Raw genomic sequence first — 27,604 nt, forward strand, 5'->3', positions numbered from 1 at the left:
TTAGGTACGGATATTATTAATATTATTAGTGCTTATGCACCTCAAGTAGGTTTAGATGATTCCATTAAGCATCAATTTTGGGAAGATTTAGATGGAGTAGTACAAGAGACATCCTATGGAGAAAAGCTTTTCATCGGCGGTGACCTTAATGGACATGTAGGCATTAGTAGGGATGGATTTGAGAATATCCATGGAGGCTATGGTATAGGAGAAAGAAATGAAAGTGGAGAAAGGATTTTAGATTTTTGTTTGTCCTATGATATGATCTTAGCAAACACTTGGTTTAGGAAGAGGGAGTCTCACCTAGTAACATTTAAAAGTGGGGTTAATACGAGTCAGATAGATTTTTTCCTACTTAGAAAGAGAGATAGGGGTTGTTGCATCGATTGTAAGGTTATACCAGGAGAAAGTGTAGCTACACAACATAGAGTCTTAATTTTAGATCTTAGAATTAGACAATGCCGCAAAAGGGATAGACATAGGATAGATCCTAGAATTAAGTGGTGGGCACTGAAAGGAGCTAAACAAGGAATGTTTGTAGAGCAGGTAGTTAAGGAAGTTGATTGGTGTCTCGAGGAGGATTCAGAATCAATGTGGAATAAGATAGCGGGTGGTATGAGAAAAGTAGCTAAGGAGGTATTGGGTGAGTCTAAAGGCGGTGCACCACTAGATAAGGATACATCATGGTGGAACGAGGATGTCAAATTAGCTATTAAGGTTAAAAGAGAGTGTTATAGAAATCTAAGTAAGAGTCGTGATAATGAGAATTTGGAGAAGTATATGATAGCAAAGAAGGAAGCTAAAAAAGTTGTTCAAAACGCGAGGGCTAAGGTATATAAGGAGGTTTATGACAAGTTGGATACCAAAGAAGGCGAGAAGGATATTTATAGGCTTGCAAAGATGAGAGATAGGAAATCGAAGGATTTGGGTATGGTTAGATGTATCAAAGATGAAACGCAAAGGGTTTTAGTCAAAGATGAGGAGATTAAGGAGAGATGGAAAGATTATTTTGATAAGCTATTTAATGATAGTCATGCTCAAGATCTTGGAGACTTCTCCATTCCTTTTCATGAGATAAATCGTGACTTCATGCGCAAGATTCAAAAGAAAGAAATTGCAGAGGATTTGAAGAAAATGAAATCAAGAAGGGCAGTTGGCCCAGATGGTATACCTATCGAGGCTTGGAAATGCTTGGGAGAGAAAGGTTTAGAATGGTTGACAAATCTTTTTAACTTGATTTGGCGAACAAATAAGATGCCTAATGAGTGGAGGAAGAGTACTTTGGTGCCTTTATATAAGAATAAGGGTGATATACAAGATTGCACAAACTATCGTGGTATAAAACTCATGAGTCATACTATGAAACTTTGGGAGAGGGTGATTGAGTCTAGGTTGAAGAAGGTTGTCATGATATCGGAGAATCAATTTGGTTTTATGCCTGGAAGATCAACTATGGAAGCTATACATCTTCTTAGACAACTTATTGAAAGATATAGAGAGAGGAACAAAGATTTGCATATGGTTTTTATTGATTTAGAGAAGGCATACGATAGAGTACCTAGGGACGTTCTCTGGTGGACAATGATGAAGAAAGGTGTTTCTCTCAAGTACATTAGTATAATTAAAGATATGTATGAAGGAGTAGTAACCAATGTCCGCACTTGTGGAGGGGTGACAACCAATTTTCCGATAACGGTTGGGTTACATCAAGGATCTGCTTTAAGCCCTTTCCTATTTGCGATAGTGATGGATGAGCTTACGAGATCAATTCAAGAAAATGTACCGTGGTGTATGTTGTTTGCTGATGATATTGTTTTGATTGATGAGTCTAGAGCTGGGGTTAATGCTAAGTTAAAATTATGGAGACAGACATTGGAAGCTAGAGGTTTTAAGTTGAGTAAGAGTAAGACTGAATATATGGAATGTCGGTTTAGTAAGCAACGAAGTAGGGATGGGAGTGTAGTGAAGCTTGGTGAGCAAGATATACCGGTGAATGATTATTTCAAATATTTGGGATCCATCATTCAAAAGTATGGAGAAATTGATGGAGATGTAAATCATAGGATAAAGGTTGGGTGGATGAAATGGAAAAGTGCTACTGGAGTGCTGTGCGATCGTAGAATGCCATTGCGGTTGAAGGGAAAGTTTTATAGGACGACTATTAGACCCGCTTTACTATATGGTACGGAATGTTGGGCTGCCAAGAGACATCATATTCAAAAAATGAGTGTAGCTGAGATGCGGATGCTTAGATGGATGTGTGGAAATACAATAAAAGATAAGATTCGGAACGAAGAGATACGTAAGAAGGTAGGTGTTGCACCCATTGAAAATAAGATGCGAGAGAATCGTTTACGGTGGTTTGGACATATTCGGCGAAGGCCTAATGATGCTCCAGTTAGAAGGTTGGAGAAATGGGAAAATATATTAGTTAAAAGAGGTCGGGGTAGGCCTAGGAAGACTTGGATGGAGATGATAGGAAAGGATATGAATGCTTTGAACCTCACCGAGGACATGGCGTTGGATAGAAATGATTGGAGGAAAAGGATTCATGTGGAAGACCCAAAATGAATTTCTTTTTTGGTTCATATCGCTGACCCCAATTGTTTTGGGATGAAGGCGTAGTTGTTGTTTGTTGTTGTTGTAAGGAAATAGCGTAAAGTAAATCAAGCACAAGTTTAAGAGAAATCACAAGTAGCATAAAAACAAACTTACCATTTAAGCAATTCAAGCAAGCAATCAACAATTCCATGTTAAATCAAACATTTAGGGATGAATGAAATTAATGATAAACATTTAAGGATACATGAATCAATGCAACATTATGAATAACTTTTTAATTTAATTGATTAGAATTGGTTCTGTATGCATATCCCTATTTAATGCACACAAATTTAATTTTCACTTTCTTATAGACTCGCAGATACTCAAAACAGGTAAAGTTCATGAGGTTCAAGGCAGTTTCCAGTCATAGCTTAACACACAAATTTGTATTTTAATTACTGGGTTCTACACTTGTTCTCTGATTGATATCAGGAATCCTCACCATTCGTCGGATTATTTGAAATCTTCACCTAATGTCGAGATATCAATGAAAATCCGCACTCATTGATGCCACTTTCTTGGTATACCAATAACTACAGTTGAGTCAACAACAACACCTCATGCAAAGTGACTGAAAGTTTCCTATAATTGTGACCAAGAACACGAACCACACATCGAATTCTTTGGGACAATAAATGTACATAGTGTTTAATATCCTCACGATCCCCCACGACAGCCATCCAAGGTTTCCATCCTTTCAGAGGGTCACCAGGGAAGAAAATTATTTCACTGTTTGGTCTCTTTTACCATCTTAATTAATTAAGAGTTCTTTACACAAGAAGAGTTATGCAAATCTACAATTCGAGCCTTTGCCCCATGAAATTCAAGAGTGTAATTAATTTAGGAAAACCAATTTCCAACAAAATCATTTTGCAATGCAAAAATCACAATTTAATATTTCGTAAGCAATACATGCTCACGGCCCTCAATGGCCTTTCAATGGATCAAACATTATCACAATAAATTAACATTGAAAGATTTTTGAGTGAACATGAAACACACAATAACCAAAAATTTCATGTTCAAATCTAGCCAACATATTCACATATAATACACATATTAATGTGAAACTGTTCAAAAAGCAAACAACATTTATATACATTTTAAGCCGTGTAGCAATTCGCATATATATATTTTATGCTGCAAATCTGCTCAAAAGCAATCAGCACAATATATATATATATATATATATTAGGCTGTGAATCTACACAAGAACACGAACAGCACAACGCAAGCAAGCAACATAACGCATATAACGCAACGTAAACAATATAACCAACATAACACGTACGGCATATGCGAAGAACATATGCAAAGAGCACATTACGTGGGCAGCATGTGTAAAGAGCATATGACAACATATATATCTATGTATATGTTGTTGTGAATCTGTCCATAACGTGGGCAGCACATATATATGTATACATATGTTGTTGCAAACCTATCCAAAACGCGAACAACACATATATATAAGTGAATATATGTTGTTGTGTACCTGTCCAGAACGCAGACAACACATATATAAGTGAATATATGTTGTTGTGTACATATATAAGTGAATATATGTTGTTGCGTACCTATCCAGAACGTTGACAACACATATATATGTATATATATGCTGCTGTGAACCTGTCCAGATCGTGGACAACACTTATATAAGTGAATATATGTTGTTGCGTACCTGTTCAGAATGCGAACACATATATAAGTGAATATATGTTCTTGTATACCTGTTCAAAACACGGACAACACATATATGTATATATATGCTGCAGCAAACCTGTCCAGATTGCGGACAGCATATATATACATAAATATATGCTGCTGCGAACCTGTTTATGAAGCAGCCAGCATATGTACAAACTATGCATGTTGTAAATCTGATAAAAAATGAAGAAATACATGCAGGAATTTGCAGACACATTCAAAGATGAAACTTGAATTTAAGCATTAAGAACGATATAAATATACATGATATACAACAACAACTACGCCTTCATCCCAAAACAATTGGGGTCGGCGATATGAACCAACAAAGAAAATCATTATGGGTCTTCCACATGAATCCTTCTCCTCCAATCATTTCTATCCAATGCCATGTCCTCGGTGAGGTTCAAAGCATTCATATCCTTTCTTATCACCTCCATCCATGTCTTCCTAGGCCTACCCCGACCTCTTTTAACTAATATATTTTCCCATTTCTCCATCCTTCTAACTGGAGCATCATTAGGCCTTCGTCGAATATGTCCAAACCACCGTAAACGATTCTCTCTCATCTTATTTTCAATGGGTGCAACGCCTACCTTCTTACGTATCTCCTCGTTCCGAATCTTATCTTTTATTGTATTTCCACACATCCATCTCAGCATACGCATCTCAGCTACACTCATTTTTTGAATATGATGTCTCTTGGCAGCCCAACATTCCGTACTATATAGTAAAGCGGGCCTAATAGTCGTCCTATAAAACTTTCCCTTCAACCGCAATGGCATTCTACGATCGCACAACACTCCAGTTGCACTCTTCCATTTCATCCACCCAACCTTTATCCTATGATTTACATCTCCATCAATTTCTCCATACTTTTGAATGATAGATCTCAAATATTTGAAAGAATCATCCACCGGTATTTCGTGCTCACCAAGCTTCAGTACACTCCCATCACTACTTCGTTGCTTACTAAATCGACATTCCATGTATTCTGTCTTACTCTTACTCAACTTAAGACCTCTTGCTTCCAATGTCTGTCTCCATAATTCTAACTTAGCATTAACCCCAGTTCTAGACTCATCAATCAAAACAATATCGGTTGAGAATAGGTGGTTTTAAGTTAAGTCTTTTTATATTAGAGGCTATTTGAAATTATTTTGTCGTAAAGGGCTTAGATGTAATTAGTCTTTTTAGCCTCTCTCTATTTAACATAGAGAGAAGCCCTAATGAAGAAATGAAGTGTTCTCACTCTCACTCTCTCTTCTATCTTTCCCTCTATCTCTCTACCTAGGGTTTGGTGCTTCTTTCAACATGGTATCAGAGCCACGTGCGATCTTGAGTGCCTGAACTCCAATCTCAGTTTCCTTCAAGCAATATCTGCATCTGCATAAAACCTCTTGGTGGATATCGCTCCTCTGCTGATCAGCGATCAGCGCCTCTTGGTGAAGATCAGATCTGGCGACAGATTTGTAGTCAGACCTAGTCATGACAATGAAGATCTGACTGGAGGTCATGACTCACATCTGAAGCCAGGTCTGGAAGGTGGATGAAGACCCAATGGTCGAGGGTGCCAGAACTCGTCGTGTACAGGGTGAAGATCTGAAAAAAAGGGGGAGGAATCAGATCTTACTCAGATTTGGGTATGTTTGTTGTGATCAAAGAAGACTTGCTGTCATGGTTGAAGTCGCCAGCTGCTACCCATCAAGTGGAGATCGGGTCTGCTGAAGATTGACGTGGAAGTTGACTGTGGCGGGTGGATCGTGGTTTTCTGCCCTGATTTTCTGTTGTGATGCCGTGATCCCCTGTCGTGAGTCCTTGTTGTGTTTATCTCTGCCGGGATGCTGTAATTTCCTGCATTGTATTGTTGCCGAGTTCGTTTATTGTCGTGGTTTCTGTGAGTATATGGCTGGGAGTATCGTGGTTCCTGCATTGTATTGTTGCCGAGTTCTTTGAAGGCTTATGTTTCTACGTGCTCAAGTTATCGCTAGTTGTGAATCTGGATGGTAAGTTTATCTCAGATTCTATTTTGTTGTTAGATTTCAGAAGATGAATATTAGCAGTCGTGTTCCCTACTGTGTCGTGATCTGTTTGGCTGGAAAGTGTGTGCTGTGAAAGCAGCATGTTAACTTATTGCAGAATTTGTTTTAAGCAGCAGGCGTGATTCCCTGCAGTGTGGGAAAATTATTTTGTTTGTAGGAATTGGTTTTTGTCGAGGGATTCTATGTTGAGTTCTGCTACTGGTTGTCTTAGTGGCTAATGCGTGATGATAACACACGCTATTTCTTGTGTTACTTGAAGCCTGTCCAGATTTTATCTCTGGTGTGGAAAACTGTGTAGTCGCGAAAAACTATGTAGTCGCAGAAAACTGATGTGTGATAGTCTGAAAACCAGACACATCTTTATCGTGTTGGATGTGTGATCTTGATTTGCAACCAATAGCCATCCGCGGTTGAGGTGGAAGGTGCTGGTCAAGTTTCTTTAAATTTGTTTTAAGTTTGGATATGAATAGTAGCAAGTCGCTTTTCTCATATTTCATTGGTGAAATCAAAACTTGATATAGTCGGGTTCGTAGTTGATTGTGGGTGTGCGCGTGTGGTTGCTCCTTGATTTTGTGAATCTAGCCAATTAGTTTATATTATGGCTCCAGTGGTTAAATCAGATGCAGATTCCTCCAAGGATTATGTAACACTTAGCAGAGCTGAATATGACGAGCTCATTGCTTTACGATCATCCACTTCGAAGTCTTCTGTTGCGGAGGTTGTGTACTCGGCAGGTGATGGCCTATCCGGTCAAGGTGATAGGTGGATCATTGATTCTGGAGCATCTGGTCACTTGTGCGGAAATTCGAGTAATTTTTTGGGTTTAAAACCTGTGACTGATAAAAGGGGTACTTCTTGCTGATGGTAGTTCTTCCCCAATTGTAGGGCAGGGAAGCCTGTCTATTACTCCTACTCTTCAATTGTCGCATGTTCTTCATGCTACTTCGTTTCCACAGAATTTACTATCCGTCAGCCGAATGACAAAAGATTTGAATTGTAGAGTGATTTTTGATCCTATGGGGTGCACCTTTCAGGACTTGCTGACGGGGAGAAAGATTGGTGGCGGCTATGAGGAAGGTGGTCTGTATTACCTACTCCAACCAGAAGTTTCGGCCTATTCAGCTGGTACATCATCCTCAAGTCCTCTATTGTGGCATCATCGTTTGGGTCACCTTCCAGTGACAAAACTTCGTCGTGTCATTTCTCATATACCTCCCTCAGTTTTGTTTTCAGTGTGAAACATGTCAATTGGGAAAACATTGTCGAAGCTCTTTCCCTACTAGTCAGAGTCCGTCAAGTCAAGGATTGTTTGATCTTCTTCATGTCGATGTGTGGGGTCCGAGTAGGATTCCGAATAGGTCTCAGTGTCGTTATTATCTAGTTATTGTTGATGACTTCTCAAGGTTATCGTGGGTGTTCCTGTTAAAAGATCGGTCTCAAGGTCCTGTCATTCTTAAATCTTTAATTGCCGAGATAAAAACTCAATTTGATGTATGTGTTAAAATTGTTCGCACTGATAATACTCTTGAGTTCAAATCCAAAGACTTACTTCAATTCTATTCGGGTAATGGGATTCAACCTCAACTTACATGCCCCCATACCTCCCAGCAAAATGGAGTGGCTGAGAGGAAACATAGACAAATCCTTAATGTTGCTTGGTGCCTTATGATTCAATCCAATATGCATGCTTCATACTGGGGCGATGCGGTTCTGACAGCTGGTTTTCTGATAAATCGCATGTCGTCAAGCTCTGTAGAAGACTAGATCCCTATTCAAATTCTCCATCCAGAGGCTCCTCTCTTCCCTATCCCTCCTAAAGTTTTTGGATGTGTGTGTTTTGTGCATAAGCTGGGTCCGGATCGAGACAAACTTGCTGCGCAGTCTATTAAATGTGTTTTCCTTGGGTATCCTAAGAACCAAAAAGGATATCGTTGCTACGACCCTATATCTCATAAAGAGTATGTTAGTGCGGACGTTACCTTCTTTGAGTCTATCCCTTATTTTTCAAGTACTACTCCCAGACTACAGGAGAGCCTTGGTGATATCCTTCCTCTGCCGATTCCTCCCTTTCCGTTAGAGTCGCTTCCTCCTCAGTCCTTGGTTCCAGTGTCTCGCTTCCGAAACCCTCCCATAGTATACACGCACAGGGTGCCTCCTACCTCCATGCCGCCATCACCTCCTTCTCCTCAGGTAAGTAATTCTGAGCAAACTGTTGCCCCTACATCTGATGTTGATCTTCCCATTGCTCTGCGCAAGGGAAAGAGACAGTGCACTCTTTACCCCATCACGCAATTTGTATCAGAAGCTAATCTTGGGACATCTATGAAGAATTTTATTTCTGCTCTGTCTGCCTCTTCTATTCCGCTTCATCACAGACAAGCTCTAGTCGACTCCAACTGGATGCAGGCTATGCGTGATGAGATGGATGCCTTATGATCTCGAGACACTTGGGACTTGGTTGATCCTCCCACAGATGCAGATATTGTAGGCTGCAAATGGGTATATAGCATTAAGTATAACTCGGATGGGTCGATTGAACGGTACAAAGCCCGATTGGTTGCAAAAGGCTACACTCAGACTTATGGGGTTGACTTTTTTGAAACTTTCTCCCCAGTTGCTCGTCTTGGCACTATTCGTCTTGTTCTTTCTGTTGTTGTGCATCATGGATGGCCCTTGTTTCAGTTGGATGTCAAGAATGCCTTTTTGTATGGGGATTTGCATGAAACTGTCTACATGCAACAACCTCCAGGGTTCGAGGTTCAGGGGGAGTGTCAGAAGGTGTGCAAGTTGAAGAAGGCTATTTATGGCCTGAAGCAGAGTCCGCGGGCATGGTTTCACAAATTATTTGAGGTAATGTTGAGCTTTGGATTTGTCAGGTCAGCTTCAGATCATTCTTTGTTTATCAAAAAAACCAGTACTGGAATTGTTGTTATGGTGGTATACGTTGATGACATCATATTAACAGGGAGCAGTGCCCAAGATATTTCTGCAACAAAAGATCATCTTCAGAAGCACTTTGTTACTAAAGATCTTGGTCACCTTCGATATTTTCTGGGTATCGAGGTTGCAAGAAACAAAGAGGGCTTAGTGTTGTCTCAAAGAAAGTATGTGTTGGACTTATTAAAAGAGACTGGAATGCTAGGAGCTAAGCCAGCTAATATTCCAATGGATCCCAAAACTCACATGTTCGATGAGAAATCTGACTATGTGGATAGTGCCAGCTTTAGATCCTTGGTGGGTAAGTTGCTATATGTGATTGTTACTAAACCTGACATTTCATTAGTCGTGAGTAAAATCAGTCAGTTCATGGACAAACCCACAAAAGTTCACTGGGATGCAGCTATGATGGTTCTTCGGTATTTAAAGTCATCTTCTGGTAAAGGTCTGTTGTTTAAACGAAATTCATCGTTGGATGTGGTTGCCTACACTGACGCAGATTACGCAGGATCTGTCGAAGATAGGAAGTCAACATCTGGATTTTGTGTGTTTGTGGGAGGAAATCTTGTTACCTGGAGGAGTAAGAAACAAACCGTTGTAGCCAGGTCGAGTGCTGAATCTGAATACCGGGCAATGGCCCAGACAGCAGCTGAGATTATGTGGGTAAAATCAGTCTTGACCGAGCTTCAGGAGAAAGTATCCCTGCCTATGTTGATGATGTGTGACAATAGGGATGCTACATATATTGCCAACAACCCAGTGTTTCATGAAAGGACTAAACATATTGAAGTTGACTGTCACTATGTTCGTGACCTGGTTCAAGCTGGGTTTATCTGCACCGATCATGTATCTTCCGAAGATCAAGTAGCAGATGTTTTTACCAAAGCTCTGGCGAGACCTAATTTCTCAAAATGTTGTGACAAGCTGAGCATGATTGATATCTATGCTCCAGCTTGAGGGGGAGTGTTGAGAATAGGTGGTTTTAAGTTAAGTCTTTTTATATTATCTTTTTATATTAAAAGCTATTTGAAATTATTTTGTCATAAAGGGCTTAGATGTAATTAGTCTTTTTAGCCTCTCTCTATTTAACATAGAGAGAAGCCCTAATGAAGAAATGAAGTGTTTTCTCTGTGCAGCCGTCTCTCACTCTCTCTCTCTCTCTCTCTTCTATCTTTCCCTCTATCTCTCTCTCTCTACCTAGGGTTTGGTGCTTCTTTCAACAATATCATCAGCAAACAACATACACCACGGCACATTTTCTTGAATTGATCTCGTAAGCTCATCCATCACTATAGCAAATAGGAAAGGGCTTAAAGCAGATCCTTGATGTAACCCAACCGTTATAGAAAAATTGGTTGTCACCCCTCCACAAGTGCGGACATTGGTTACTACTCCTTCATACATATCTTTAATTATACTAATGTACTTGAGAGAAACAGCTTTCTTCATCATTGTCCACCAGAGAACGTCCCTAGGTACTCTATCGTAAGCCTTCTCCAAATCAATAAAAACAAATCAAATATACATGATATGCATGCTAAAATTTTCAAACATGTTTACAGATGCATAAACTTGGATTTAAGCATCAAGAACAGTAAAAATATACATGATATGTATGCTGGAATTTCCAGACCTGTTTATAGATGCATAAACTTGAATTTAAGCATCAAGAACGGTAAAAATATACTTGATATGCGTGCTGGAATTTTCAGACATGTTCATGGATGCATAAACTTGGTTTTAAGCATCAAGAACGGTAAAAATATACATGATATGTATGCTGAAATTTTCAAACATGTTCATGGATGCAGAAATTCAGTTTTAAGCATCAAGAACACCAAAAATACATAGCATATGCATGCAGAAATTTGCAGACATATTCAGGGATGCATAAATTCAATTTTAAGCATCAAGCACAACAAAAATACATAGCATATGCATGCAGAAATTTGCAGACATGTTCAGGAATGCAGAAATTCAGTTTTAAGCATCAAGAACATAAAAAATACATAGCATATGCATGCAGAAATTTGCAGACATGTTCAAGAATGCAAAAATTCAATTTTAAGCATTAAGAACATCAAAAATCTATAGCATATGCATGCAAAAATTTGCAGACAAGTTCAGAGATGGAAAAATTCAATTTTAAGCATCAAGAACATCAAAAATATATAATATATACATGTAGAAATTTTCAGATATGATCAGCCCTTATACCCATATGATTTAAGACATCTTAAACCCTTTTCTATAGAAAAAAGAGAAGAACCTGTACCTTGCTATGCTGAAATACGTGAAAAGAATAGGAGATAAAAAAGATAATGCCTTTTCCCTTTTTTTTCTCTCTCTTTATTTTCTCTTCTTTTTCCTTTCTCTTTCCTTTTTGTTTTCTCTCTGGCTGACGTTTTCAGAGAGAAGTTTTGCCTCTCTCTTTATATTAAAAATCTCAATAGGGGGTTATGAGATATCGTGAGGGGTTTATTCCTCTGTTCAGCCTGCACAAAAAACAGAGAAAAGGGAGAGAGGTAGATGCACAATAGTTGGGGCAGCAAAACTAAACTCTACCTCTGAGCCCTAATCTCTTTACATTAAAACGCTTTTACAATAGGGACTAAAATATCACACCATAACAATCATATTACATAAATGCCATTAATGAAAAAGACGTCAGCTGCATAGTTAAAAGGATAGACGTGCGTATGGATCTGGATCCAGATCCAGATCCATGCACATGCTCTATTTTAACAGGGGTGACCCACCCCCCGCCCCCTTCTAGATCCATATTGTTTGGGGTAGAGTTCTACCAAACGTAGAATTGTACCCTATCATAACTACTATATATATATATATATATATATATATATATATATATATATGTGTGTGTGTGTGTGTGTGTTTCGTAAAGTTTTAAATTCTTTTTTGTTTTAAATAAGTTATGGATGGATTATGGTTTGGGTTGGACCCATGATCCAAATCCATATCCATTTGAAATTCAACTCATTCATGGGCACTAATCAATATGGATCCTGGACTAGGTCCAGATCCATATTGATGTCAACCCAAATGTATATAGGTCGATCGACTCCGATCCAAATTGGAAATAAAAAAACAAAATAGAGGCTGGTCTAATTTGAAAAATGCATTTTCTAGACCAACCAACATCCAAAATCGACAAATCAGATCTCCTGCGAGATCTACGATTTATAACAGATCTAACTAGAGTCCTAGTTACATTTAACTTTTGAATTTCGCCTGAATTAAACCTAATTTTAACCTGAATTTCTCTCAAATTTAAAAGTTAAAAATAAATAAAATTCGCAAATGTTACATATCATATATAGATATCTTCAATGGGCCCTCGACCAAGTCCAGACCCTCATTGACATCAGCCATATATATTATTTTCAATAATTTTAATATATCAAATATAACTATTTAATTAAAAAATGTATTTTCAAACTTTGAAAATATTATAAAAATTTGCGAGATATTACATCACTACCCCTTAAAAGAATTTCGTCTACGAAATTATAACATACCGAATAAGTGTGAGAAATGTTCACGAATATTGGTCTCAGGCTCTCAGGTGCACTTGTCTAGTCCGTGATGTTGCCAACGTACTTTCACGAACAGAATCGTCCTACTCCGAAGTATCATCTCCTGGCGATCCACAATCTCCATTGGTCTCTCATCCGTCGTCAAATCCAATTATACTTCGAGTATCTTATACTAAATAACATGTGAGGGGTCCGGTACATACTTCCTCAACATCGAGACGTGGAAAACATTGTGGATCTGAAAAAACTGAGGTAGAAGTTCTACTCGGTACGCCGACTCACCAACTCGCTCAAGGGTCTCAAAAGGTCCCATGTACCGAGGGCTAAGCTTCTCATTTTTCCCGAACCTAGAAGCACTCTTCGTAGGCAATATCCAAACAAATACGTGATCGCCCATTGCAAAGCTAAGCTCCCTACGCCGCTAGTCGACGTAGCTCTTCTGTCAGCTCTGGGCAGCAACTAATCGCTGGCGAATCATCCGTACCTGGTCTAAATAATAATGGATTGCCTCTGAAGACTCTACTGCTCTAACACCAACCTCGTCCCAGCACAACGAGGATCTTTATGGTCTACCATATAGAGCTTTATATGGTGTCATACCGATATTGGCATGGTAACTATTGTTGTATGAAAACTCTGCAAGCTTTATAAGCCTATCTCAGTCTCTTGCCCAATCTAGCAGGCATGCTCTCAGCATGTCCTCAAAGGTTTGGATAGTAGGCTCCGTCTGTCCATCAATCTGCGGGTGAAAAGTTGTGTTGAACTTTAATTTGGTACCTAAGGCCTTCTGCAACTGGCGCCAAAAACGAGATGTACACGATCGAAAGTGGTATCCGGTGAAGTCAAGCAATCTCGTCTATATACAGATATGCCAAACTCTACAAACTTTGACTCACTCTGATCTGCAGAAAATGGGCGCTCTTCGTTAGTCGGTCTAGTAACACCCAGATGACATCATGCTAACGACGAGTCTTCGGTAAACCCACAATAAAATCCATTGATATGTCGTCCCACTTCCACTCAGGGATGTCTAAAGGTTGTAGGAGTCCACCAGGTCTCTGGTGTTCGATCTTAACTTGCTAGTAAGACATCGAGACACAAACTCAGCAAAGTCCCGTTTCATCTCATTCTACCAATATGTTCTCTGAAGATCCTTTAATATCTTGGTGCTACCAAGATGAACGGAATACTTCGACCTGTAGGCCTCGCTCATCAGTTCCTCCCGAAGAGCCTTCAGAACCCACCATCTATCTCTAAACATAATAGTCATGTCTTCCTCACGATGGAACTGTGCATTAGACATTTGGGCACTCTATTTATAATAGCTGACAGGATCTTATAAAAAATCATATTCAATGACATTAAGTAAAATTTATCGACTACAGGTCATCAAGACAGTGTACAATTAACAGAAACGCATGTTGATCACAACCAATCAAAATCAGCCTATAAACAGGTGTGATAACATCTAAAAAAAAATAGATGGTTCGCTGGGAGTATCTCCCAGATCTAGTTTTCCAAAATCAGAGGGTTTGCTGACCTCTCAAGGGCTTCAGACATTATGATCCCTTATTTAGCTATACCTAAGATGAAATTGACCTTTCAACCTATTGATCCTCGAAGGGAGACAACCTACAAAATTTAGACCGATGTAAGTTTTTTCACATCAAGAACTTAAAAAACAATAGACAATAATGGATGTCCCTAATCTCAAGCATAACTAAGATACGATAAGCAATAAGAACCAACAGAAACCCATAAACAATAAAACACATCCTAATACGAGAGTGTGGCCATCAAGCAAAAAGGCTCAAACATATCGCCCAAAGGTTCATTAGCACTACAAGTTCTACAAAATATGAAATATTGGAAATGCTCACCAAGCTTCTCAAGAATCAATTAATAGAGACTCAAACATATCGCCTAGAGGAACCTAGCGATTAAAGGAACTGAGCAGTGCCGATGCAAGTGGGGGAGATGCCAGCGAGCAGGGGCAGAGAGAGAGAGAGAGGCTAGGGTTTGAATATGAGAGAAGAGAGAGCAGGGCACGCCGATGAAAGGTGGTTAAGGTGGGTCGTCGTTGTTTGGACGGAGTCGGGTGGGGGGGGGGGGGGGGGGGGATCTGACGCCGACGAGGTAGGGGGACCCAACGCCATCGAGTGGTCTGTTGGTTGGGAGATCAGATAGTTGTTGATCGAGGGGTAGCCATTCAAACAGGCCAGGCAGCTCATCGAGAGCCCCGCTCATGTTCAGGGCCAGAAACAAGAGATGGGTGAGGAGTAAGAAATGGAATAGTAAGGGGGGGAGAGAGAGAGAGAGGGTTGTGTTTTGAGAGAGAGGGTTGTGTTTTGAGAGAGAGAATTGGATTTTGGCCTGGGGTGATAGGCGGAAAACGAAAAGCCAAAAAGGGCTGCCAGCCCGGCAGCCCCTGACAGTCGTCTGATCTGGGTTGATCGGACGGTTGTTCTTGGTTCTGAATAGTTCTGATATTTGCCAGTTACTATATATATATATATATATATATATATATATATATATATATATATATATATATATATATATATATTAGGACTGTGACAAACTCTAACCTTTTCCTATACCATCCACTCTTAAATTGGCCAACGTATATGACAGTGTTGCTATACAATCAATTGCATTGCAACCATGGCATAACTCTAGATTCTTCTTGTACTATCAGAATGATGTAAGTCAAAAGCAGAGTTACCGGAAGCTTCTTAAGTAGGTGGGAAGCTCGCTTCCCGGAAACACGTTTCGGAAGCGCGATACTTCTCGCTTCCGAAACTTCATGGGAATCTCGATTCCCCTACGCTTCTTCTACGCTTCCCACACACATGGTCTATGCTTCCTCATATTGCTTCATTTTTTTTAATGTTTTGCTTTTAAATTGATACTTCGCTTCCCACTTCCTATAAATTTTAAAATGCCTTGCTTCCGCTTCCCATATTGTTTCCTGCTTCCGCTTCCTAGTTTGGCAATCTTGGTCAAAAGTATGACATATCTGGTCAAATTGTGTCTACATTTTACCCAACTATTATTATTAACAATATTCATGCAAATGGATATGCTATTGCTGGTTTCTAACCCAATATTAGTAAAGCAGGTGACCATTCGAGATTATCCTAGTTTCACCAGTTTCCAGCACCACAATAGCAAGAAACCATCAGAATGTATATGGCCCGCCTACACCCTCGAGCATATAAGGTCAACAATGAAAATATGCACCTATAAAATAAATTTCCTTAAAGTCTGTCATATCCATTACTTTTATCTCCAAAAAGCTTCATTAGCATTGCACAACCATGTGATTAGCATTCCAACTGCAACAATGTATAAAAGAAACTATTTGCGCTCACTAAGTAGTAAGTAATGTTATCCATCACCACCCAAAGCCTCAAAAACTCAAAAATACCATAGAATATTCTTTATTTCTTCTTGACGTGAGAATTAAATGTGCTATAATAGGACTAATAGGTTGCCAATGCATTGAGAGACATTCTCAGAATTGATTGGCTATTGTTGATATGGAATTTTCAACAACTTGATGCCAAAATTTTAGTCAAACACAGATCATCACAATCACAAACTCAAACAGATTCGTTGCCACATGTTCTGATATGAGGGTTTTCACATACGAATATAAAATTAGTTGAATAAGATCACGACCCTTACATGACAGAAAGGCCAGCAAGATTAGTGAAAAGATCTTCAATCCCCTGTGACAGTGAGTTATGGCTTACATTCCTGCAAAATGCAGGAAGAAAAAAGCAAGTTCAAGAATTGAAGTGTCATACAACAATCTCAAAACATATTTAAGATGACTCACAGGTAATAAAGTGACACCATGTTAGAAATAGAGTAAGGAAGATTGCCACTTAAGTTGTTGCTTGCTAGATTTCTGCATTGTCGACAGTGCAGAACATTAATCAACAAAACACAAATACTGAAGAGAGAGAGAGAGTAAAACTGGGGATCAATATCATACAGGTATGTTACATTCGGTGGTAACTGGTATGGGATGGTTTCGTGTATGTTGTTGTTGCTAAGATCCCTATCAAGAAAGAAAAACACTATGTCATCCTTATAGTTATCGCCACCAATCTGCAACCTCATAGTAAAGATACTCACAGAGTTCTCAAAGACAAGAGGCTTGAAAGTAAGTAACCCATCGTTCCACTAAGCCCGAGTCCAGGGATTTTTCTGGCATAATAGCAAATAGAAGAATAGCCTTAGGTCCTTTCCAACACATTCAAGAAGCGCATAATTGAATACAAAAATGATGAAGAGCACGTGAACTAGCATCCAATAATTATAGAGGTAAACATATTTCAAGTCTCATTGACAGAGATGATGTGCATACAAGGATACAACCGATGACCCGGAACAGAACACTCCCATCCAAGACTCCCCACATGGATTGCCTCCACTTGCTTTCCATCCGGTTAACTGAGGTGGTTGGTTCAGTGAACTGTAGATAACTTGAAGGGCTTGAACTAAACAAAAAATACGAGATGATGGTCGGTATCTCGGTACCATAGATTAAATGAAAAACAGCCATAGATGCAACCAAACAGAAACCAACATCCAAGGAAGATGAATTCAACTGCATTCTTATTCATCATTGAGACTCGTGCACTCCACACACTATCTTTTCCGCACACGTCAAAGAAGCATCAACAGAAACTTATAATTACTTGAAATTTTTAACAAATGGGAGTTTATTGCATGTTTTACAGTTAACTGTTCTTAACAATTCTAAGCATCCCATCATCAACCTCCTATTATAAATAATGACATGAAGGAGCCTACCGAAAAGAGGGATTACGCTTTTTTATGCAATTCCCACATTGTTAAAGAGTTAAAATTCTTAAAAAATAAGAATAAAAATTTTCTGTCGTGCTCACTCATGTATTCATAAGTATGAATACTCAAATACCAAAAATAGATATTTTGCCTTCACTGTGTTTCCCAGTGACCATCTTCATCTACCATTGAAGAAGAAGAAGAAGAAGAATATGATGATGTTGTTGTTATAATTAGATGAGTGAACCATCACAAACCAAGAGGTAGAATATGACCACGTTGCAACAAGTAGAGGAACAAGTAAAACCATATTTCCCTTTTTTTGTTTCATCTCAAGCAACTAAACAAACCACTAATCGAAAAAAATGCACGAAATGGCTTCTATTTCTGCATGTAAAAATACCACATCATTGCACCGAAACAACAAGAACAGATTTGATCAAAGAAGTGCCAAAATAAAACAATAGACTACAGAAGGCAGGGGGTGGTGGGTCTGCCTGTTGCATTGTCTTACACTAGAAGAGTGGGAAGAAATTACCGTCGGCTTGATCCGTGGTGGCACGAACGATGGGAAGAAGAACAAGGAGAAGAAGAAGCAAAGACCAAAATGGTAAGAAACCCATTCTAAAGAGACCTCCCATCTTCATCTTTCATGGGTTGAAACCCCTTATTTTCTCCTCCTTCCCCTTCTCTTTTTCCAAAGAAAATAGAGAGAGAGAGAGAGAGAGAGATCTGTCTTCTTCTCACTTCTCTGTCTCCATCAACATTTGTCAACAATGCATGCTGGAAATGCACAAAAATTCAATAAGAATTAATGGGTTTTAACTTTAAGGTTCAGTGTCGGTAGAGAGAGCCACCAGAGAGAGAGAGAGAGAAGAAGGTGGGACCTCCCTTCTGACCCGAGAGCGGAACGTGAACCAGGACTCAAGTATTTAAAAATGGGGATATCACCACTTTATCACTTCCCATCACCAGCACTTTCAGCAATGCCACTTATGGAGTTTTCGTGCAATGCCTAGGGGTAAACATTTAGGTATAATAGATTACCAACGGGGGGCACCGCTTGTCTGGTAGGAGCCACTAGTGCTGGGACGTTGCAGGTTCAAAACCCAATGGTATAGTTATATAACTGCTAGGGCCTGCCTAACCCTAGCTTGCCTTCCAAAAAAACATTGAGGTACCAATGAAGGTACGAAGCTATTAAGGTGGAAATCACAAGTGCAAGCATGCATCGACTCAATGTGATCACATAGATGTGTTAGATATGGTTTGCTTGTTAGTTATCAAACCTTTGATCATGCATTTTATATCCAAACCTGTGCTACCCTTCCTCCATACAACTCTAAGCTGGTTAACTAACATCTGATTAATCAGATCTAGTATATATGTTCTACACCTGACCCTGATCCAAACTGTTTATATATCCCTACTTGCCACTAGTTGCAGCCTGGTCTGCCTTTATATATGTTGAGGAGAACTTGACCTTACTTAGAGCCTTCGACCAACTTGAAACGTAACCCTCAGTTCAAGTTAGTGCAGCCTGGCGTGTCTATATAAGTTCATTTACTCTTTTCATGCCTACAATAAGTTGACAAGGGCTTGAGTTCACTTGGAGCCTTAGAGTAAGCAGGCCAACTAAGTTTGATATTCCATCCAACTCAAGATTCGGTAATATTTCATATGAAACCCACATAGATCAACTTTGGTTCGTGCCTTAGTTGACCAACCTCACAAGCTCATGGCTTTACGTAATTCATGAGAATAAAATCATAAACCCAATGAAATTGGTGGAGAGAGAGAGAGAGAGAGATGTATTCCTCCCTAACAAAGATCATTGACTGAACTTTGGCTTCATTTTGCAAGTTTCCATGAGTTACTAATAGTGGATTTTGTTATAGCTTTAGAAGACATCCACGAGAAGGAATATGTCCCTTTCTTCACATTGTATTGTGGTTATCATGCTCCACGGCATCTTAGCCCAACGGTCACAAGTTCAAATCCCAACATGCCACTGTTAACTATTAGCCAGCTTGCTTTGGAAAAAACAAAAGACTGTACATCATGGTGATACAGCCAAAATTTGCTCTAGTTTTGGGTATTTGGTTGGCAGCTGCCATTCTTTGTATGAGTCAACATTCTAAAGATCCTATGGCCCCATAAAAACGTTATTGATGCAATTACAGTAATCTTCAGTGTCCTGCAGGCCATATTAATGGCTGTCCAAAAGCAATTTGAGATGATCAAACTGGCTTTTTCTTGTCCAAGTCTTGAGATCTAACATAGTTTGTTTGTCGGCTACAAGGAAAACCGCACATGAACGACTGCACATTGACAGACCTCTAGTTGGTAAAACCAATGTTGTCAGTATCGGTTTGGCATCGTTTGGCCAACGATTCAGGTGAATCCCACCTGACCGATACTCAAGTGAATCGTTCTAAATCGGTCAAAAATAATTAAGAAAAATATTACATGTTAATCAGAAGGTGACATGTGTTAAAGCCATTCAAATAATATTAAAAAATAATTCTAAGTATTTTTATATATATTAAAAATAGCTGATTCAGTGGTGATGTGTATAGATTTTCGGTCGATACGATACTTATCGGACGATACAGGCCGATACCCACCCACACTGACAACATTGGGTAAAACCCTTGGGGTCCATCATCCATCATGGAGTACACTCAGATTCGACCTTGTAGTGAGGAATGTCCCACATGATTATCGAACCATGATCATCCTATATTTTGTGAAGTGTCAGAAAATTTCATGTGTGTTCTTTTTTTGGTAGTTTGACTGTGGTAAAGTTTGCCCCAAGGGCTGCTCACCTCTCTCATGTGTGCATGGTTCCAACTACCAAAGATAGCTCCATCTGTCTAAAGAGTCCAAAAGTCACTCTTCTATTTTGGTTTTTTGAAGTGTTTTTCTTTATATTGGTTGCTAAAGGAGATGAATAATCTATTGATTGCTTTGGGTTGTTTGACTTGGATATTGGACCCCAATGGCTCGTGTTCCTAGCCTTATTTCTTTTGTTAAGCTTACCAATTTTAGGGACAAAATAAAAAAAAAAAGGCTTGGGCAATGTTAGCTTTTGATAATAAATTAAGAAAAGAAAATTGGTTTGACAATTGACACTGTTTACATTGTTGGATCTGAAAATCAATGGCCATGATCACACGACCAGTGGTTGTAGCCTTGTGGGAATGTGATGAACATAAATGGCCATAAAAGTGCTTTACCAAATAGAAGGTTTTTCATATGGTCATTATAAAAGGGTAAATAAATTATTATTGTGGTCAGCTCTTGTCCATAGAATGAGAAACTATGATAAAGCCACACGATTAATTTCTTTCTAATTTCAAAATATTCTGTGTCAATCAGAACTTGACAAGTGTTAAAACCATTAAAATAATATTAAAAATTAATTTTAAGCATTTTTTTATATTTATTAAAAAAATAGCCGATTCAAGTTAGTATCGTATCCGATAAGTATGGGCCGATACAGGCCAATACTGACAACGTTGCTCATAACTCGAAACCATGTCTCTACGCTGGCAACACGAGCACTTGCAATTGCACCAAGCAATGGTCCTCTATAGTTTTTATAATTGAGGATTCTTTTTACTTTTTAAACAAATATTTTCAATAATATCATAAAAAACAATATACAATAGCGACAAATCGAAACAAAAATGCTTATGACTTTTTTTGTAGATAGTGACAATAGAACCTAGAATGGAATTCTTTTTAGTTGACAATAAGAACAAGAGCAAAAAAAATTAAAATGTCAAGTCATTGTCTAAATATTTGCTTTATCCTCAACTTTCACATGAGCAAATCTGAAAAGCAGGTCAGTCATAAGATTGTCCTTGATTTATTGGGAAACTCAGGCCACACGACAATGAAGATGTGGACAACTGTAAAATTGGAAGCCCCATATCTTTTCTTTAGTGCAGGTCTGATTGTCAGCTAGAGATTCCTGGATTTTTTCAATTTCTTAGTATTAATAGCATACTAGCCACCTACCAATTTTTGCAGTTTTTTAAGCACTGGAGCATAAAGTCAGATGTGCTAAAATCCAGAATTTCTTGTTTTTGATGTTCCGTAGAAAAGGAGAAATCAAAAGATCTAGAAATGGGCTGTATTTTTCAAAGGCATTAAGATATCCCCATTTGCTCATAAAGAATCATAGTTGGAGTTGGGCATGTTCTGTAAAAGCCATTAAGAATGAGAATTATAGTGATTAGTGCTCCACCAGTGAACCTATTGCAATTCATTAAAGTAGACTATGCTACACTCAACAAAATTCTTCTCTGGTAACTTAGAAATTAAGAAATTCATAATTTCATACATCCAGGGGTGGAGCCACGTTATTGGGAGGGTGGGCATGTTGCCACCCTGATCCCAAGAAATCACTCAATGGGATAATGGGTCAGGGTGAGCACGACCTAAAGGCTCTCTCTCTCTCTCTCTCTCTCTCTCTCTCTCTCTCTCTCTCTCTCTCTCTCCTGAGAGGCTGTGCGACCCCACCTCCTCTCTCTCAAGGGTATTTCATTTTTCTTATGAAAATAGAGCCGTTTGGAGACAATCAAGGTTTTTTTTCTTTGCTACCCATTTGTTTTTCTGTATAACAGCTCCATTTTCCAATGGTGGTATTAGTTTTCCTTTTTTGTGTGGGTATAGTTTGTGTGTTTTTATTCCTTTTTTTCTTTAAATCCCCCCCCCCCCCCCGCCCCCCTCGGCATAGTTTGTGGGTTAACATAGAGGGTCTTTTCTCTTTTTTCTCTTTTAATTTCATTTCTCTTTGGTTCTTCTCTGGTGGGTTGTAGTTTCAGAAATCAAGGAGGGTGTTTTTTTCTTTTCCCCTTTGTTGGTGTAAAAGTTTCTAGAGATTTGTTTGGGGTGTGGGTATCTTGGTATCTTTTGTGAGCTTCATTTTTTTTGTTATTAAAAAGATTTTAAAGATTTGTTGTGGGAGGGGTGGGGTCTAGACATCTTGTGTGGGATCCATAGTAAGATTTTGGAGAGTTGGGATAAGCAGGGAGGTTTCGTGTTTGGTGGTATAAGAAAGTCTTTCTTTTCATACTCATGTAAAGAGCCCCAACTCCATGCCATCAACCCACAATCATGGCTCAATGTTGAGAGGGAGAAGCTCACCAAGCTCTCTACTTACTCATGCAAGTAAGTTTTCTCTCTCTAGCGTCATTAAGTTCTTTTTCCTTTGTTTTTTTTATTTATGTGGCATGCAATAATCAATATTTGGGTTAGTTTCTATTTGGACATTCCGTTTACATTCAGCCTCATTTTGGTTGGTGTCTATAGATTCATTAGGATGTTTTGCTTTTGTTTGTTTTCTCCGATTTATGTGACACATAATAATCAATATTTGGGTTAGTTTCTATTTAGGCATTTGTTTTCATTCAATCTCATTTTGGTTGGTATCTGTGGATAGTTCTGTGTGCCCATGTTAGGGATACATATTTTAGCTTTATGGGCTTGATTCTTATTGAAGTTGGTGCTTCCTAGTGCAAAAATTATCATTTGGAACCCATTTTCCCCCCTAATCTCCTTTTGAAGATTTCCCTTGAATGGGAGCTTAAATGTATAATTTAGTTTGAAATGCATTTAGGTTCAATACTTTAGTGGTGTGATTGCATTATATCCCTTTAACGGTAAAAATTTTAATTTTTGAGCAATTTTTTTAAATGAAATTTGGACATTTAGGGTCAGAAAACCCTATTTTTGAGGTCAGGAGTGGATTTACAACGAAATTTTAATGAATTTTGACTTTTATTTCATCGAATTCGAGCTTGAATTGGCTTTGAAACACCCTCAGCAAGTTTCGGGGGCAATTCGAGTAACATCAGAATCTTGTAGAAGTATTTTTGACTTCAAGGAACATAGTCATCCCAACCTAGGTTGACCAGCCAGGTCAACTGCATGAGACCCATATTGGTCTCATGCACTTTTATTAGGCTTTGACCAAGGTAGGGTTTTTGAAATTGTTTTGTAGAGTGAGGTGATTTGAAAAGTAAAAAAAATGGTTTTAAAGATGATAGAGTCATTCAAAACCACCTCACATTCCGCCAATGCATGTAGAGCTAGGTCAGTATGCATTGTCAGCACTTAAACTCGTGCAATGGTCTCATGATGAGCTCACTTGAATGTTGTGAACCCCCTTTGCCGCCTCCTATAGCCCATTCAAAAACTAGAGAAAAAATTTATAGCATAACTCACCTCTTGTCGGGCCAATGCATGGAGACAAGTAGCAGGCTGCTACTCCCATTTGGGAGTAGAAGTTATGCCACTCAATCTGACTAATCAATATCTAGTATTTAAAAAATAGAATAAAAATAAATAAATAGAGGAAAAGTTGGTCAAACAAAAAATAATGAGAGAAGGGGGGTGATTTTGACTTAGAGAGAAGGAGTCGAGGAAGGGGACGCCCAACCCTCTCTCACTCTCCTTCTCACTCATTTCTCCCTCACATCTCTCATCTCTCTCTCTCTCTCTTCTGCACACTCTTTCCCCTACACAACCATGATTTTTTGGTGTGCATTTGGAGCTTTGGACTTGGGCGGTAACACACTCCAACCAGCCATTGTTGGTGCAGCTGAGGAGTCCAGTCAGCTAGGGAGGTCGGTTGGAGGAAGATTTTGAAGCACCTATCTTAGGGGAGAAGTCCAAGTCGACTTGGGTAGGTCGGCCCTCCCGTCTTCATTTTTCTTTAAACATTTTCTTATTTTTTTATGAGTTTGATTTTCTTATTTCTCCTCGATTTCTTGTGTTTTTGTGTTTAAGATGATTTTAAGGAGGATAATCGTCGATGAGTCACGCTAGAAGGTGTGTCTAGCATCGCTAAGGATTGTATTTGTCAGATTTTACAAACAAAGTAGGTGTTGACCCCTTCTATGCGGTAGTGGCATGTGTTAGGTTCGGTTTGACTTGTACTTGTCAAAAAAAAAATTGATTGCAACCATGGTTAAGTGCGGACGTTTTGTGTTGTTCTCTTTTTGTTATGACATGCTAAATAAAATCTGAAAAAAAAAGAGAGAAAACAAAAAAAGAGAAAAGTGTAAAATGTACAATATATATTACCTTGCACGATTTGAGTTTTTTTTGTTTAAACCAATTTTGAGTTTAGATTCTTATAACTGAGCCTACTCAATTTTAAGTTTGATTGTTGAAACCGAGTTTGCATGGTTTGTGTTTTATTTAGAAAAGAAAACACATTGAGCATTGAAATGTGATTTTTTTCTCTTTTGTGAGAAAAAAAAGAATATATATATATATATATATATATATATATATATATATATATATTATATATATATTAGGTTTCATTTTAGAAACCGATCTACTCGGTTTGAATTTGATCTTTTTTAAGAACCGAGTTACACGGTTTTGAGAGTTGGTTTTTGAAAAAAAATCAGTTTTAGTGATGATGTTAGAAAAAAAAATCTATATAAGGGTGGTTTTAGAAACCGGTTTGAGTTTTGTTTTTTTAGAAACTGGTTTTGATTTTCATTAAAAAAAAATCAGTTTTGATTTTGATTTTTAGAAATGGGTTTTATGTTTGATTGTTAGAAACCGGTTTTGGTGGATTTTAGAAAAATCGGTTCGAGTTTTAGTTTTTTTTTAAAACTGGATTGGGTTAAGCAAAAAAAATATATAGATATTCATATTAGAATCTGCATTTTTTTTATTATTGTTAAGAGAAAGGAAAAAGTAAAGGTTTTTATGATGAATATGTCATGTAGATATTTTTGTTGTGCTTGAACCATTGAAAAAAATTTATATAAATGTATACATGAATGTGTATATGCATCAATTTGTATTTTTTTCAGGCTATATATATATATATATATATATGTGTGTGTGTGTGTGTGTGTGTGTGTGTGTGTGTGTGTGTAAAACCATGGGTATAGAGATTTCCATTGAATCTGCATTTTTTTATATTGACAAAATTGATCCATTGTTGATTGTTTCTCATTTGCATATAGTTTTAAGAAAAAAAATTGTTTAGATTGAGACATTATTGCTCACTTGCATGTAGTTTAAAAAAAATAAAAATTTGTTATGTGTGTAATGCTGTCATGATAAACTTTTTTTAAAATTAGGTTGTTGTCATATTATGACATCATTGCACATGATTTTTCAATAAAAAGGATGTTGTCATAATATGAATAGCATGTTCATATATGCATTTTTTTTATAGAATTATTATCATTTTATGGCAACAATACACATGGATTTTATTATGATAGATGTTGTTATAATATGCATCGCATTGTGCATATGAAATCTGATTTTTATTTTGATGAATTTGCCATTATATTATGACAGTAATGCATATTAATTTTAATTTTAATCACTTGAATTATTGTCATAATATGGACATACTTTTTTGACTGACAAGGCACGAGCACTGAAGTTCGTGCGAGGACTTTGTGATGGACTATGTAGCAAGGTTATAGTTGGGCACCCTCAGACACTATTGGAGGTGATCGAGGTGGCCAACATCATTAACAAGGACTGAAGGTCCTCCAAGAAGAATTCAAGTAAGGTAGAGCCACCTTCATCATCATCAGGGACGAAGAAGGATTCACATAAATCCTTTAAGAAGACATTTCAGAAGAACCAGAAAAATCATCATAGGCAAGCCCCTTATCAGAAGCAGAAAAGGTACAGGGGAAGCAGCAGTAGCGACGACAGAGACTGTCGCATGGTAGATGCCAGAAATGTCAGAGAGATCATGCAGGACAACCTTGTTCCAGAGAGATCGGCACATGCTTGCATTGTGGTTAGAAGGGCCACTTTATCAGATTTTGTCCTCAGAGAGTGACTGCTCCATAACCTTTGCAGTAGTGACTGGTGTCGTAGCAGATTCAACATCAGCATGTTCATCGATAGTAGCAACCCCAGCTAGCCTAGCAACAACAACAAAAAAAGACAGCGGGTTGTGTGTATCTGGCTATTGTAGATGAGGCATGACCAAGCCATCAAGTCATAGAAGGTATCATGGACATCGTTGACTTCTAAGGTCAAGTTTTTTTCAATTTCGGTATGACACATTCTTTTGTGTTGAAGGATTTCGCTAAGTTGTTGGATATTCCGATAGTCGAGATAACCACACCCTTAGGAGCTAAGGCATGTTGTGGATTGCATCTCCCCAGAGTTGCAGAGTTGATTGATGGACGTGTGTTCCATGCGAACCTCATCCTTCTCGAGATGACTGGCTTTGATGTCATTCTTGGGATAGATTAACTTTATAAACACTTCGCCAGTTTGGAGTGCCATGGGCATAGGGTTCTATTGAAGAGATCTGGTCAGCCCTTAGTCAAGTTTTGTGTAGTTCGACCCTCTTGTGATGAGAGGGTGATCTCTTCGTTGAGAGCCTCAAAGTTCATGCATCTCAGAGGTCAGATGTTTCTCGCCAGTGTGATTGCATTGAATAATGAGAAGACATCGATTTTTGATGTGGAGATTGTTCGAGAGTTCATGGACGTCTTTCCCAAAGATTTGTCTGGTTTACCACCACCGAGAGACATGGAGTTTCTGATAAATTTGGTGCCTGGTACAATTTCTGTATCCAAAGCACCATACCATATGGCTCCAATCGAGCTAGTAAAGTTAAAGAAGTAGCTAGAAGAACTTTTGAAGCAAAATTTCATTTGGCCGAGTGTTTCACCATGGGGTGATCCTATTCTTTTTGTTAAGAAAGATGAATCATTATGATTGTGCATCGACTATAGGATGCTCAATCAAGTGACAATTAAGAATAAATACCCATTGCTGAGAATTGAAGACCTATTAATCAGCTAAAGATGGCCAAGGTATTCTTGAAGATAGACTTGCAGACGGGATATCACCAGCTAATGATTAAGGAAGAGGATATGTCGAAGACTACATTTCATACTCGATATGGACATTACG

The 27,604-nt window shown here is 38.4% G+C and overlaps 1 protein-coding gene across 2 annotated transcripts in view; it reads right to left on the bottom strand.

The window, feature by feature from the left end:
- Window positions 1–18,569, bottom strand: part of LOC149811734 (protein STRUBBELIG-RECEPTOR FAMILY 8-like) — a 69,815-nt gene extending 51,246 nt beyond the window's left edge. For both annotated transcript variants that reach the window (XM_089993249.1, XM_089993248.1), the window contains exons 1-6: window positions 18,207–18,569; window positions 17,226–17,358; window positions 16,994–17,065; window positions 16,851–16,916; window positions 16,692–16,763; window positions 16,538–16,609 (exon numbers count right to left, since the gene is read on the bottom strand). In XM_089993249.1, coding sequence (XP_089849375.1) covers window positions 16,538–16,609; window positions 16,692–16,763; window positions 16,851–16,916; window positions 16,994–17,065; window positions 17,226–17,358; window positions 18,207–18,315 — 524 coding nt within the window. In that variant the 5' untranslated portion in view covers window positions 18,316–18,569. The remainder of the gene's footprint in view (window positions 1–16,537; window positions 16,610–16,691; window positions 16,764–16,850; window positions 16,917–16,993; window positions 17,066–17,225; window positions 17,359–18,206) is intronic.
- Window positions 18,570–27,604: the final 9,035 nt, after the last annotated feature.

The sequence above is a fragment of the Nuphar pumila genome, chromosome 17 (assembly GCF_984573655.1).
Source record: "Nuphar pumila chromosome 17, dmNupPumi1.hap1.1, whole genome shotgun sequence".
NCBI lineage: Eukaryota > Viridiplantae > Streptophyta > Magnoliopsida > Nymphaeales > Nymphaeaceae > Nuphar > Nuphar pumila.